We start from the raw sequence: 13,997 nt of genomic DNA, 5'->3' as shown, positions 1-13,997 counted from the left end.
TCGCCGCCGTCGTGCCTTCGTAATGCTCAATCGCACACACACTCTCCCTCTCTCTCTCTCTCTCTCACACACACACAAGGAGGTGAAGAAGAAGAAGATGGAGATGGAGCAAGAGCACTCTTCAATTGCACAAATGAGAGAATGAGTAAAAATTAGGTTTAGTTGGCTTTTATAGGAGCTCACCCCATTCACACTTGGGCGCCCATGCTTAACCAACTAATCCCTTGAATGTCCAAGTTAAAGTGCGCCTCTCATCGACGATCACTCTACCTTTCCCTATTGGTCCGACAAGCCCGGTACCTGACTCTACCAAATACATAATACGCGTCCATCGTAGGTGATGGGGTGTCCGTGTGCCGTGAGGGTTAACATGCCCCCCTTCCTGATGTAGATTCCGTCCTCGGAAGCTATTGAGTTGAAGCTGGTTCGTCGAGGTGGAAGAGCATTTGAGATGAATGTCCTTAGCCTTCTTCAGTCACTGCAAAATCAAACAACATTGGCACAGTAATGGCATTCTCTTAAAAAGCATATGCAGTTTTAGGTAGACACATTGATTGGTAAAAGAATTTCAAACAATTTGTTAGCAATGAACATTAAATTTCAATGTAATCAAATGCATAAACAGATGTAAAGGCAAAAAATTAAACAAGTCTGGGGTCGCTAATTTGACGGTTGAAAAGCACTAGAGATCGAATATTAATACCATGGGTAAGCTTCTTAACTTTCTGTGGTCAATTAAGTTGTTTAATCGCGAGAGCCAAGTATTCATGTTCGAGGGCTGACTAGAGGCTATATCTAGAAAACCTTGTAGTTAAGCTACCATAAAAGGAATTTCTCATGAAATCATCGCCTGACTGATTACTTTTTCTTTGACCCCCCAAGGTCTTTTCACAGTGATTCAATTATGATGTGTGTGCTTATTTTGTATGCCTTGGGTTTTTTGCTTTTCAAGGAAAAGCGCCCACACTGGGAACCTCTAGGGCTCTAGTACCATAGGCAATACATGTGAGTGAAGTACCAAATCAAGCTGAGATTTCTCTTCCAGCTTAAAATTTTACATTGTGGCACTTTGATTTTTTGTTTGTTCATTTTCATCATTTTAATTTTGTAACTTTGGGGGGTCATATAACACTGTTACCCTCCCCAGGCTCATCACATTAGTAAACTCCCTTTATAATACTTAAGCTAAAGGTCGATAGGGTTAAGCCCACTAGAAAGCCCTAGTACATTTCATACAATGCTGCCTAAATCGGATTAAGAACCTAAGTAACCATTGATTATTAGGAAGGCATTCCCCATGGTATTAAGAGAAGATTTCTAATACCTAGCTTGGTCAAACTAGCTTAGTCGGACTGCTTGATTTTTACACCTAAACAAGTGATTATGACAAAACACTACATTGAATTAAATGTTTGATACTAAGCCAATGCGCTGAATATTATGCTACCAATCACAACCAAAGCAGACAATCATAGATGCAAAAAAGATAAGGGCAATGCTAATGGATAAGAAACACCTGTTTGTGTTGATGGTCGCGCTTGATCTGAAGTGTGAACGAGAGAAAGGTTCCATGAAGGTCCAAATCCTATCAATAGCAACACGCTCCTGTACACACTATGAAACAAAAGGAATACCTCCAGGAGGCGCATCAGTGGGAAAAGAGAACTTTGCTAATCTCTCAACTCTAAAACAGAAACACTCCTATCGTACTAATCTTACCTACCCTCCATCACTCAAGTGATGAGGATCAAAGGTGTTTTATGGCATAGGTTTCTGTTTCACTGTACCAAATGTGACATGTGTAGGTCTGAGTCAATGTTTTGACTTTAATGTGCATACTCGTTTGCTAATTGCTCTTGCTCTTCTCTTTTTTGTTTTTTTGTGAGTATAAAGCTTTATATGTACATTCCCTAAGATTGGAGATTGAGAGGTCAGGGAAAAAGGTTGAGAGGGAAACAAATGAATGATGACTGTCAGCAAACACTCCCCCCTTCCTTGGGTAGATCATACCGTTTGAAATGAGCTTGTCACCCTTTGAAACCAATTGTTCCAGTTGGTAATAGGTGAGGATTTTTTCCAGTAGTTTTCTATTACCCTAGGTGCCTCGTCAAGCTGCAAGGGTGGTAAGGTACTCTCCCAGGATCGAACTTGAAGTGGTTCATCAGGTGATTCTTGAACACTGGGAGGTGTGGATTCTTTTGTAGCTTCATTGAGGTCCACTACTATAGATGGAGGCGGTGTAGAAGCTTTTACCTCTATGGATGTATTACATGAGGAGCTAGAATCTTCATGGGACTCCCCCCTTCCTGAGCTAGGTGGAACAAATCGTTCTTTCTTTGGTACCCAAACTAACTCGGGAGCGGGTGTGTAGCGTTCTGTGATTTTTTTCTTTCCACGATCATTGATTCGTTTTGGAGCTACGGGATTGGGCTCACTTGGGTCAGGTGATAGGTAAGAGCACAATCTACGTTTTGGCACCCAGATTTGATCATTTCCTTGATAGTAGCCTTGGGCTTCCAATAGTCGTTTAGGAATCCAACGCAGCGTTTCTTTACATTTCTTGGAGTGAGTGGTACGGTTCTTACTAGGTTTCCGTTTTTTTGCATCAGCTATGGTCACTAAAGAAGCTTTAGGGACCCACTTGTATGTTTTCTCTGTTATATTAGGATGGTTCTTGTGTGTCTCAAGCTTTCTTTCAACTACATCAGTTGAAGCTCTAGAGAGTCGGGCTATGGGGACGTATGGTTCAACCTCCTGGACATGCAATGTCTTGGGTTTTATTTCCTTGGGCAATATCTCAGGGACTATGGCTTGAGTGGTAGGGCTAAGAGTTGGTTTTTGCGTTGTAACACCCCCAGTCCCCCAATCAATAGTGCATTTGGTGGCTATCATCCACGTGCGGCCTAGGTTTATATTACCCTCCATAGTTCCAGTAGGCATGACCAAAAAGTCTTGAGCTACCACCCCATTGTCATAACTGACAGAAGTGTGCCAGATTTCAAAAACCGTAGTTTTTTTCTTGTTGACACCCTTGACTTGGATAATACTCTCAGATAGAGGTGGCTTCCCTAACTGACACCACACCCCATAGGATAGCAGATTGTATTTAGCACCCGTGTCCAATAAGGCGTTATATAGCACTTTTCCATAGGCACTATTTAACTCAATGGGGTATCGTAGAGGTGTGTCAGAGTCCAACCCATCCTCTTCGTGTGCTTCATTTGCATCAGGTTCCGAGCGAGTAGCTCTACCTAATGTTTCCATGAAACGGCTAAACATACTAGTACTAGGCTGTGGAGCTTCGGGAGGTGCATGGCCTTCTCTCTCCGTGTTTTGGGTAGGGTATGCTTCCATGATTTCTGAGTCGGAGGAGGAATCACTAGCGGCTATTTTAGGGTCTTGGGTGGTGCTACCTTGTGTCCCCGCTGAGGGTCTAGAGCTTATCGTGGATGGGTAATGGGTGTCCGTATGAACAGAGGCACCCTCAATATGCTCGTGTTCTAACACTCGTCCAGAGCGTAAGTGCATGTGCTTTTGATACCCTAAGGTGTCAAAAAGCTGCTCTAGGAGGCCTTGTGACTAGTTTTTAGCGTGTTTTTTGTTTGTTTTTTTGCTAGATTTTTTAGAGCATGTCGTGGAATGGGCCGTGTGATAGCTCGAAACGAGCGTATCGGTCAGAGGGTCGTGCCGTGCTTTATAGCCCTTCGTTTGGTCACTCTATGCCCTCGGAATCCCTAAAACTGTCAATTTCCAGTAGGGAACTAGGCTTAAACTAGAAAGTCTAAAGGTGCAAGTGGGAAGAGAAAGGAGGAGAGTGGAGGACTTGTCCCACATGCTCTCATTCTCTCTTGAGGGAGTAGGGTATATATATAAGAGTGAGTCTAGTATATATCATAAGACGGAGGATTGAGGCCTGGGCCTGGGCCTGGGCTTGGGCTTGGGCTTGGGAAACCGATCCCGATCTATCTTTTATACAAACCAACCCGTACGTTTTAAGAGTCATGTTTTTTATTTTCGAAAAATATCGCCACCCACTCGCTCGCGTTTTTAATTTCCGATTTTTTTTCAAATAAAATTATTTTTTTTTTCTCGAAATTATTTTTTTTTTCTCAAAAACTTTTTTTCGAAATTATTTTTTTTCTCTCATAAATTGCAGAAAAAACGCAGAAATTGCAGAAAATTAAAAAACGCAGAAATTGCAGAAAACGCAGAAATTGCAGAAAATTAAAAAACGCAGAAATTGCAGAAAACGCAGAAATTGCAGAAATTACAGAAATTGCAGGAATTGCAGGAAAAAACGCAGAAATTGCAGAAAATTGCAGAAAATTACAGAAATTGAAAACGCCGAACTTGAAAATGCAAAAATTGCGGAAATTGAAAAAACGCAGACAATAGCAGAAATTGAAACTTGACAGCAATTGCAGAAAACGCAAAAAACAGAAACCTTCCACACACTCCTTCCCTGCCTTTCCTATGATAGAAATTGCACCACAAGGAAGCGTAAAGTGCTAACCGAGCTTAGTGTAGGGCATATCCCCGGCAGCGGCGCCAAAAATGTGCGCTCCTTGCCGCACTGTCGAAGCAAGGGACTTGCCAATACACCGTGTGCGAGCCACAAACGGCTCCAAGCACACAACAAGCCTAAACTAGCAAGCTCAAGAAAACAAAGGGTGTGTCACTCACCGCTCTACGCTCGCCTTCGTGGTGGATTCCTCGCCGCGATGAAGAAGAAGCTGCAGTCGTGCCGTGCTCAACCGCTTCGCCGCCGTCGTGCCTTCGTAATGCTCGATCGCACACACACTCTCCCTCTCTCTCTCTCTCACACACACACACACAAGGAGGTGAAGAAGAAGAAGATGGAGATGGAGCAAGAGCACTCTTCAATTGCACAAATGAGAGAATGAGTAAAAATTAGGTTTAGTTGGCTTTTATAGGAGCTCACCCCATTCACACTTGGGCGCCCATGCTTAACCAACTAATCCCTTGAATGTCCAAGTTAAAGTGCGTCTCTCATCGACGATCACTCTACCTTTCCCTATTGGTCCGACAAGCCCGGTACCTGACTCTACCAAATACATAATACGCGTCCATCGTAGGTGATGGGGTGTCCGTGTGCCGTGAGGGTTAACACCCTTTGTTTTGGTATCTTGAAGGAAGAGAACAAAGCCCGACAAAGGAGCGAGTGTGGAATCAAGCGAGAATGATGTGGGTTGTGTTTGCTTCATCCATGGGTGTGTGCAAGAGGAAGATGAGAGGGTGGTCATTGCAAGAAGTTGAGAAATGCTAAAGTGAGTGCTTACAACTCTTTTTATAGCAAGCCACCTCCCCTCCCCTCAAAAGAGAGACAGTCGCCAAATTTGGCAGGGGACTCAAATTAAACCAAATTTATCACCTCAAGAAGAGAATGGGTTCTAGGATGGCCTCTTTATTTGATAGTTAAGGATGTCAAACCTTTAGTATTAAAAAAGAAATAAAAGGACATCTTTTGAATTCAACCAGGCAAAACGATCAGTTTATTTGAATTCAAACTTTTTCTCCAAAATAAAATTCAAAATCTAGCGGGTAAAACCATATCATGTAGCATCTATAGAAAGAGCTCGGTGTGTAGATAACATAACTATCATCTCCGCTCAAATCGGAGATCGTATGTAGGATTTTTAAAAGGCCAAAATTCATATCCTTTTTGGGAGAAAATTGCATCCATGACTCTTACACAAAGTGTTGCATGCACGTGCTTGTGTTGTATATTGCCCCACCATGGTGAGAGAGAGTTTTTTCAGCAGTACTATGGACCATATCAACTGGCCAATAGGCCACCAATTGTGCCTTTAAGTGAAAATACATACATATTTACGATGAAAGTAAGGGGAGATGTCCTCTAGCCAATGGTAGTAAGCATTGGATAGTGTGCAAACCACTCAAAGGAGAGACCCAATCGCAAGAAGACCTGCAGTGTTGTCATTTATGGGAAGCTTGACAAGTGAGATGTGTTGGTCCTCAAGCACATCATGAATGAAGCAATACCTTTCAAAATGTGCCACTATGTGGGTGGCATAATGTTTATGTTTAGTAGGAATCATTGGCCTCCGTTCTCTTACCAATCTATAACACGAGAAGTTTGATAAGTCAAAAGACCAAACAAACTTTGTTTAAGCAAACATAGAGCCTTGAAAGTGCCCAAGAAGAAAGTACATGGTAAGACACGTGAATGTCCAACATGAGACATCGCATAGCCTAAGTAGACAATATAATGGTTGTAGGGGCACTTACAATTAGGAAAGAAGCCCTACAAGTTTTGTTTCTTGACCATATATGCTAGACATTTAAAAAAAACATGTTGCACAATGGCCAATGTCCCCTTGTCCTAACGGTTCTTGAATTTAAAGAGCATTCCTTTCTCATAGTGATTGAAATTTCCTCTTCGTCAAACAAGATGGGAACCAATTAGGAAAAACTCCATGTACACTTGAGAAAATTCTATGGAAACTTGAGATAACTATGCACTATCCACAGCTCGAATATTATGGCAAAGAACAAGAAGAAGCATGCTCTGGGGCATCCTTTGAGATATGAAGCTTGGCATAGTCACACCTGCCTTGCAAGTAGACAACCAAAGAGCACCCCCTTACATTATGTATGTAAAGCGTGAACAGATTACTTGTTGCAATGGAGGTCAATGATAAGTTGAATGGAGGACATATTAATGGAATAAGCTTGAGAAACCTTTACTATAGCTATGGAGAGCCTAAGAAAGGGTTTCTAAAGAGAGAACAAAAGTTTTTGACTATAGGATAAGTTGGGAGGGAATTTGAGAGGGGAGTGAGTATGTTCTGAATCACATATTTTTTTAAAATTTAAGTTTTTTGTGCATTAAAGAAAGGTTTACAATGTCAATCATAAATTCGGTTTTAAAAAGCCTAAGGGAAGAAATAGTGAATTTTGACAACTTTTAAACAGTTTTAACTTTTAGAGTCATCAGTTAGTGAAGGGGAAAGGGTGGTGATCAAAGTGCCTACTGGCCTTACCTTAGCTCCCTATAGGCATAGGTGGGGCCTAGGGGGTTCTTTGTCCTTAGGCTTGTATCATTCATAAAGTTTGTCATTTGGAGCCTTTTGTCCATCTATCTCTCTTCTCTCTCATGCCATTGTCTCTTTCCTCCCTACATTCTCTACACACCAAGCTTGACATGGTATCAAAGCACCTTGTCCTCATTGCAAGATTTTCCATCATCGGTGCCACCCTCTAGATCTAGCACACTCTCCTATTTGGATCTCTCTCTCTTGCTTCCTATGTCAATATTTTAAGCCTTAAAATTTTTAAAAACACTTCGTACCCATTTCTCTTCATTTAGGACACATAATTAAAAAGTTGAAAGAGGTCTAAATGAAAGCTCGACCATTATGAAAGCATGACCAAAGGTGCTGATCTACTGAAAAGTTGAAGCCAAGCCGGTAAAAGCAGCACCTGGCAATTTTTTTCTTTACATACAACACAACAAATAACATGAACCCATCATTGATAAAATCAAAGCTTGTAGATTGGAGCCTCATGGGCATATACACACATCGCAACAATCTAACATCTACAAAATGCATCCTAATCACATGCTGTTACTAGAAGATCGATATACCAAGACATGCAAAAAGTGTTGGTCCCAAAGGCTGACACAAAATACTTCTTTTATCCCTGCATGCATCATGGTGTCCCTCACCCAATGTTAGGGAAAAATCATTCTCCATAATTCCTTTCTATGCTTCTTCATAGACGAAATTTATTAAATTTGAGCTATTTTTTGAACTCATACACTAAAGTTTTTCAAATTTCAAGCAGAATATTTCCTTTTCCATTAGCGACACAATTGTAAGCTGAGACACTTCTCCCGAACACTGCCCGGGCCTCACCTCACACCTCAAATCAAAGTCAACCCTATGGGTCAAACAAGCCATCAATTAAAATATCATCGGTCACGAAACTCAGCTCCACTTCCTATTTCCCTCTGCACACGACAAAAGTTACCACTTAAAGAGACTAAGAAAAAGATAGAAAGAAGAAAGAATGTAGCCTATGAGACAAATCAGGATGTACAATGTTTCATGTCACTTTGCTATGTCAAAAGCATCCACAGCCACAGCATGAATACAAGAAATATACAGAAACAGACTAATCAATTTCACATCTGCATACCAAGCAGAAATGTGACTAGAAATAAACGCAACGCAATCTGAGGACACCACTATAAATGATGATTCTCATTACTTAAGTCAACCTTGAGGCCAGCATCGTGTCTCCCCTTTCCACATCGATAACTGCAGCATGTGATGTTCCTTGAACAGATACAATATCAAAGCCAACAACACTCGATCTGACAAAAGTACCCCTGACAGTCGAGGCACATACCAGGCTGATTTATCAAAAGCTTCTAAAATTCACACAAGAATCAACGCCATGCGGTCTTTCTTGTTTGAATCACCTTCTCCAGCTCCTGAGCCCCAAAGCTGTTCCTCATTTCTTTGCAGTGCATTACATACCTATCAGGACAACGATGAATAAGAAGCGCTATAGAGGAAAGGACAAGCTGCCAGCAATTGTAACCACAGGATTACCTTTCAATCACTTTCACTAGTCCTCCTAGTTGTTCGCGTAAGATAATAACAGGGTCCTCATTCATCGTCAGCTGGCCTTTGGCAAGTCTTCCTAACGCATCCATTACTGCTGAAAAGTTCTTTTCACAATCGGCAAAAGTCTTCAGAATAACCTCTTTCAATAAACGATTGAGCTGCTTGATCGATAAAGACTGTAAAGTTACATGCTCCAAGATGTGCTCCTTGAAGTAGGCTTCTTTACTCTCCACAACCTCCTTCAGAGAAGACCAGACTTGGTCATAGGGAACAGTTGCGCTTCGTCCTCTTCGCGGACCTAGCACTTTAATTACGTTACCAAGATCTAGGTTCCAAGCTTGAAGACGAAGCCCATGAGTGAACGTATACTTGAAAACGTCTTCTTTGAATGCAGCTGCAGCAGTTGACTCTAGGTAAGCTAACATGAACTGGCAAGCCTGATCCTGTTTTTGGTCTTCTAGCCCCTTCCTTCCAGTCCCAAAGAAAAGTTGATTTGCCCACTTTCGATAGAGCCGCTTGCTAATTTCCTCAGCATGACGCAGGAAACTTTTGTAAGCATGAAAACCAATGTTCTCGTCCCACTGCAAAGCAATATGGATCAGGGCATCCTTGACCGCTTTTGGGATTTCATGCCTAAGGTCAGCCTTCTTAGCCTTGAACATATCATATCGATCCGCCAGCTTGCGCTTCTCGTCGATGAAGAGATCTTGAATGTAGCGCTTATGTGAATGGATTGCTGAGACCGTTCCACTTGGACAAAATTCACTCTCAAAGCCAAAGATTTTCCTCTGCATTGAAAGGCTCAGCTCTGCATCCAAGTCCCTCTTAAACTCCTCTTCACGTAATCCTTTGACTTCCTTCATCAATCTGGAAGAAGGCCGTACACCCTTCCATGACACCATGTCAGCCTGCCAAAGCTGATCGACCATCCTCATAATGGATCTTGTGCACTCAAGAACATCTACCACAGATGCTAACAAAGCCTCTTGAGGCAGACGCAAAAAGTATCCTACAAGCATTGAGACACCCTTCTCACGTGCCCCCTCTTTAGCCTCCATAAATCCCTCCAAATCATTGGGAAACAAATCCGGCTGAAGACTTTCAAGTTCTCTATGACGCCGGCTACCCGAAAACACGTCTTTTGCAAAGGACTGCAGTTCTGTGTTCCAACCAAGGCTTCCATGAAGAGTTGCTGTTCTCCAATCCTCCATGTCTTCTTCCTTCAAACCACGTAGTTTTCTAGAGTTGGTAATGGCCACAGTTGGACGAGGAACCACCAAGGGGTCCAATAACCTCTCAAAAACAGAAGTCCGCAGAACACGGATGACATCCTCTGTAAAACTGCGCTCTCCAGTAAGAACAATAACTGTTCCTGCCTCCACTGTATCTCTACAGACAAGCTCTTCTACCAGCAAATTATTGTCGTCAGCTATTCCAACTCCTGGGAGATCCAATATACACATCTCAAGGTCAGACTGAAGACCTGTACTTAGTTGTTTCAGTAGTTGTGAAGGGCACCTAAGAGTGACTCGCTCATATCGAAGCCATTGGGCACTCTCCACCATCTCCACAAAAAACTCACAAACAGCCTTGTGGACTTCAAGGGAAGGGTTGGGCTGCAGGAATCGATGGACCTCAACCCCACCATCAGCTTGCAAGCTCTCTACTGCAGCAGGAAACAATGTATCGCTTTCATTGGGTGTCCAGTGCCTTGCTATAAGCTGTAGAAATGAGCCATCCTCTACACTTCGAAATCCATCATATATCTCCTCCAAGATATCAGCAGACTGTGTCGCCACGCTGCACATCACGTCCTGAAGTCGCTGGGCATCCCAGTGCTGCATTATTACTTCATATTCGGGGCCATATACCAGCCTCAAAGGGAAGGGCAGGCCAACATTGTCCTTGGTATTAGTAGGCACCAAGTCTGTCTCTGGAAAGACCAAGTTGGGTGGGTGGAGGAAACCGAAGAGGTGCAACAAGGAATTGAGCAGAGTCGACTTGCCCTGCTGAGAGGTACCGATGATGGTGGCTGCCTGACCGCCGATGCTGTGTTGGAGGCGCTGGGCTGCGTCTAGCTCCGCGACATCCACGCTGTCCACCACCATCCTGGTCATGGGCTGCGATCCCTCATCCTTGCCTTCCACTCCCTGCAAGATGTGGCGAAGGCGGTCGCGGAAGGCAGAGGGAGCATCCTGCAGGCTCAGTCGCTCCACCTCCTCCTGCAAGCCCGGTGGGGGTAGACGCATCCTGGGTGAGCGAGGCAGCGCCTCCTCATACTCCTCCCGCGCCCGCTTCGCCTGAAGTTCCAGATATCGTTCGCTTCCTGTCATCTCCTCTACACCATAGCCAATTCAAATTCTTGAAATCGTTACCCGATGCAGTGCGCGAGTTGAGTAAGGCTACCTTGTGATGAGTTGAAACCGGGTGATATCGTGATGAGGCCTAGCCACCTCCCTTACCTTTTGAGTAGGTAACACGTCATTAAGAGGTGTAAGACTACCTTGTCTTCTTAATTTTTTGAAGGTATAGAGTGTCATCACCCTCTTCTTATTGATCGGTGTTTAATTAACCTTAATCTCAAAGGGCCCTTAGAGGGTTCATATTTTTTCTAATGTACTGATGTTGATATTGCTATAGTGTTATATTCGTACTGGTATTATATATACTAGAATTGGTACACACACACATGGCTGATTATTGCATATCTCCATTTACCTAGTATAATTCACAGAATTTACTGAGAGATGTATATATAGATTCTTCACAATGCACAAAAGGATAAAAATAGTTAATACATGACTGAAAATGAGTCATGGATCCGACTTGAGTAAAAATCTCTCTCTCACACACACACACACATACGCACACGTGCACGCACCCACATACATATGGTTGATTATAGCATGTTGCTAGTTTCTTGGTATAAATTGGCTAGGATTGTTAGCCTGAGATACTGGTATTGGTACGCACTGATACTACTGGACTACATTGGTACTGGTATTGATACAAAAACATGGCTGGGTTTTGCCTGTTTCCATTTTCCTAATATTATTTGTTGGAAAAGTTGGTCTAAGATATCTTTGGTACTACTGGACTACACTGGCAGTGGTCATGGCACTATACAATACTGATGCTGATACTGCTATATTACTATACTCATACTGGTATTGACTGGTACGGGTACTGTATATACTGGTATTGGTACATACACACACATGGCTGGTTATTGCATGTCTATATTTACCTAGTATAATTCACTAGAATCGTTGGCCTGGGGTAACATTGGTATTGACTGGTACGACTGGACTATAGAGGCACTGGTAATGGCACCATACACTACAGATATATTGATATTGTTGTACTGATATACTTGTTTTGATAGTATTGATTATACTATTACTGATACTTATTGGTAATATTGGACTATACAGGTATTGATACTAGTACACACACACACATACACACAACTCATATGCTGGTTTTACATGTTGCCACTTCCCTGATATAATTCACTGGAACTGTTGGCTTGGGATACCTTTGATACTGACTAGTACTAATGGACTGTACTAGTACTACTAGTGGCACTAGACACTACTGATACTGATACTGCTATACTACTATACTAACACTGGTACTGACTGATTATACTGGTACTGGTACACATACACACACAGGCTGGTTATTGTGTGTTTCCATCTCCTTGATATAAATTGCTAGAACTGTTGGCCTAGGATACCTTTGGTACTGACTGGTACCAATGGACTATATTGTTACTGTTAATGGCCCTCTATACTACAAATACTGATATTGCTATAATGCTAGACTTGTACTGATAGTACGGTACTGATACTTATTGATACTACTGGATTATACTATTAATGGTACTGACGCACGCGCGCGCACACACACACTCATATGACTGGTTGCCATTTCCCTGGTAAAGATCGTTGGATTTTCGAAAGATCATATGTAAAGAATGTGCACCTTTTACCCACCATTATGCATGAACGTAATCTCTGCCTATGAAAGCAAAAAAAAAAAACAAAAACAAAAACACGTATTAAAATGAGGCAGAGTATGAGAGAGTTCTAATGATGTGTGACAACAATAACAAGCGGGAAAAGATGCTTGGATGCTTGTCACCCATTCAATGAGGGTCAGTTCTTACTAACAATCGGTAATGGTTGGTTGACAGGTATAGGTTTTTTTCCCTTCACAAAGCTAGGAATGTCTCATCGGTCCCCCTCCCCCCCCCAGGTGGTTTGTAATTCCAAATGGATGAATCAAATAATTGACAATTGTACTTGTAATTTTGAAATTCAAAAACCACAATATGGTTCATAATTGAGGGGATTTTTATATTATACTCTCTCTTATTTGGATTGGATTCCATCTGTAGTAGCTCTCACTTTATACCCCACCCTACCATATACACGGAGATCTTTATGACTCATAATTTGAGCCTTGAAACTTGTGTCGTACAATTTTAAGGCTTCTATGGCAATATAACCTCGTGGGATCATGTTAGTATCACCTAACATAGCCTAACACATCACAACTATATCCTATTTTGGTGGAACTTTGACCTCATTATGGATACCCACATGGGGTAGTTGCACAAGTTCAAGGGACCCATTCTGGGTGGTTAGGACGTTTCATCCTTCTCTCTCACACAGAACATTAGTGGTTTTAAACTTAGCTAACTATAGTATTGATGATAGGCTTTGAATGCCATCACATGGCGTAAAAAATAAAAGTCTAATCTTTTGAGAGCGCTATATACAATGTGCTATCAATCCCCTCTTGCAACCTTCTTTGGGTTTCTCTCTTTCTGTCGCATATACATGCACACACACTTACCCTTGTTCTCACACATATGGACCGGTTGAATAATATATGGGCCAAATTAAAAAGAGGGCATGTGCTACCAACTCACTCCTTAAGTTATTGGATTGTGAATGATACAATTTGCAAATAAAATTGTTCCCATCTTTGACGGATAGCTCTCCTGCTTTTTCTCACCCACCATCACATCTCTGCCCACCTTAGTTGCCCTACGTAGTAGGTTAACACACACACAGAGTATTGGTACTGGCACTGGCACTGGTACTACTACTAGTACCAGTACTACTGATACTGGTAGTACTGGTACTATTGGTACGATTACTACTACTGGTAGTACTGGTACAATATATATTGGCACTGGTACTAGTAGACGATATTGGTACTGGTACTACTAGATGATACTGGTACTGATACTGGCACTATGGACTACTATTATTGATACTCCTATACTGCTATACTGGTAGTACTGGTTGTACTAGTACAATATGTATTGGTACTGGTACTTACTGGTACTACAAGACTATATCGATA

The 13,997-nt window shown here is 42.1% G+C and overlaps 1 protein-coding gene across 1 annotated transcript; it reads right to left on the bottom strand.

The window, feature by feature from the left end:
* Positions 1 to 8,042: 8,042 nt before the first annotated feature.
* On the bottom strand, positions 8,043 to 11,042 carry LOC147458553 (uncharacterized). Its single transcript, XM_086513205.1, has 2 exons — positions 8,604 to 11,042; positions 8,043 to 8,528 (listed from the first exon to the last, which is right to left on the bottom strand). Exons 1-2 carry the CDS (start codon positions 10,949 to 10,951, stop codon positions 8,438 to 8,440), a joined length of 2,439 nt encoding a protein of 812 aa, XP_086369331.1. The 5' UTR covers positions 10,952 to 11,042; the 3' UTR covers positions 8,043 to 8,437.
* Between the last annotated feature and the right edge of the window lie 2,955 nt (positions 11,043 to 13,997).

Source organism: Adiantum capillus-veneris, chromosome 5 (assembly GCF_014529385.1).
Source record: "Adiantum capillus-veneris isolate H3 chromosome 5, ASM1452938v2, whole genome shotgun sequence".
Taxonomy (NCBI): Eukaryota; Viridiplantae; Streptophyta; class Polypodiopsida; order Polypodiales; family Pteridaceae; genus Adiantum; species Adiantum capillus-veneris.
Note: the sequence above shows the minus strand (reverse complement) of the source record. Positions and strands in the feature narration are given on the sequence as shown.

Bases quoted from the DNA above. Each gene is read 5' to 3' on its own strand.
- LOC147458553 (XM_086513205.1), bottom strand. From the start codon at position 10,951: ATGACAGGAAGCGAACGATATCTGGAACTTCAGGCGAAGCGGGCGCGG. The intron at 8,529-8,603 runs GTAATCCTGTGG...TTGTCCTGATAG, and splicing joins CTAGTGAAAGTGATTGAAAG to GTATGTAATGCACTGCAAAG.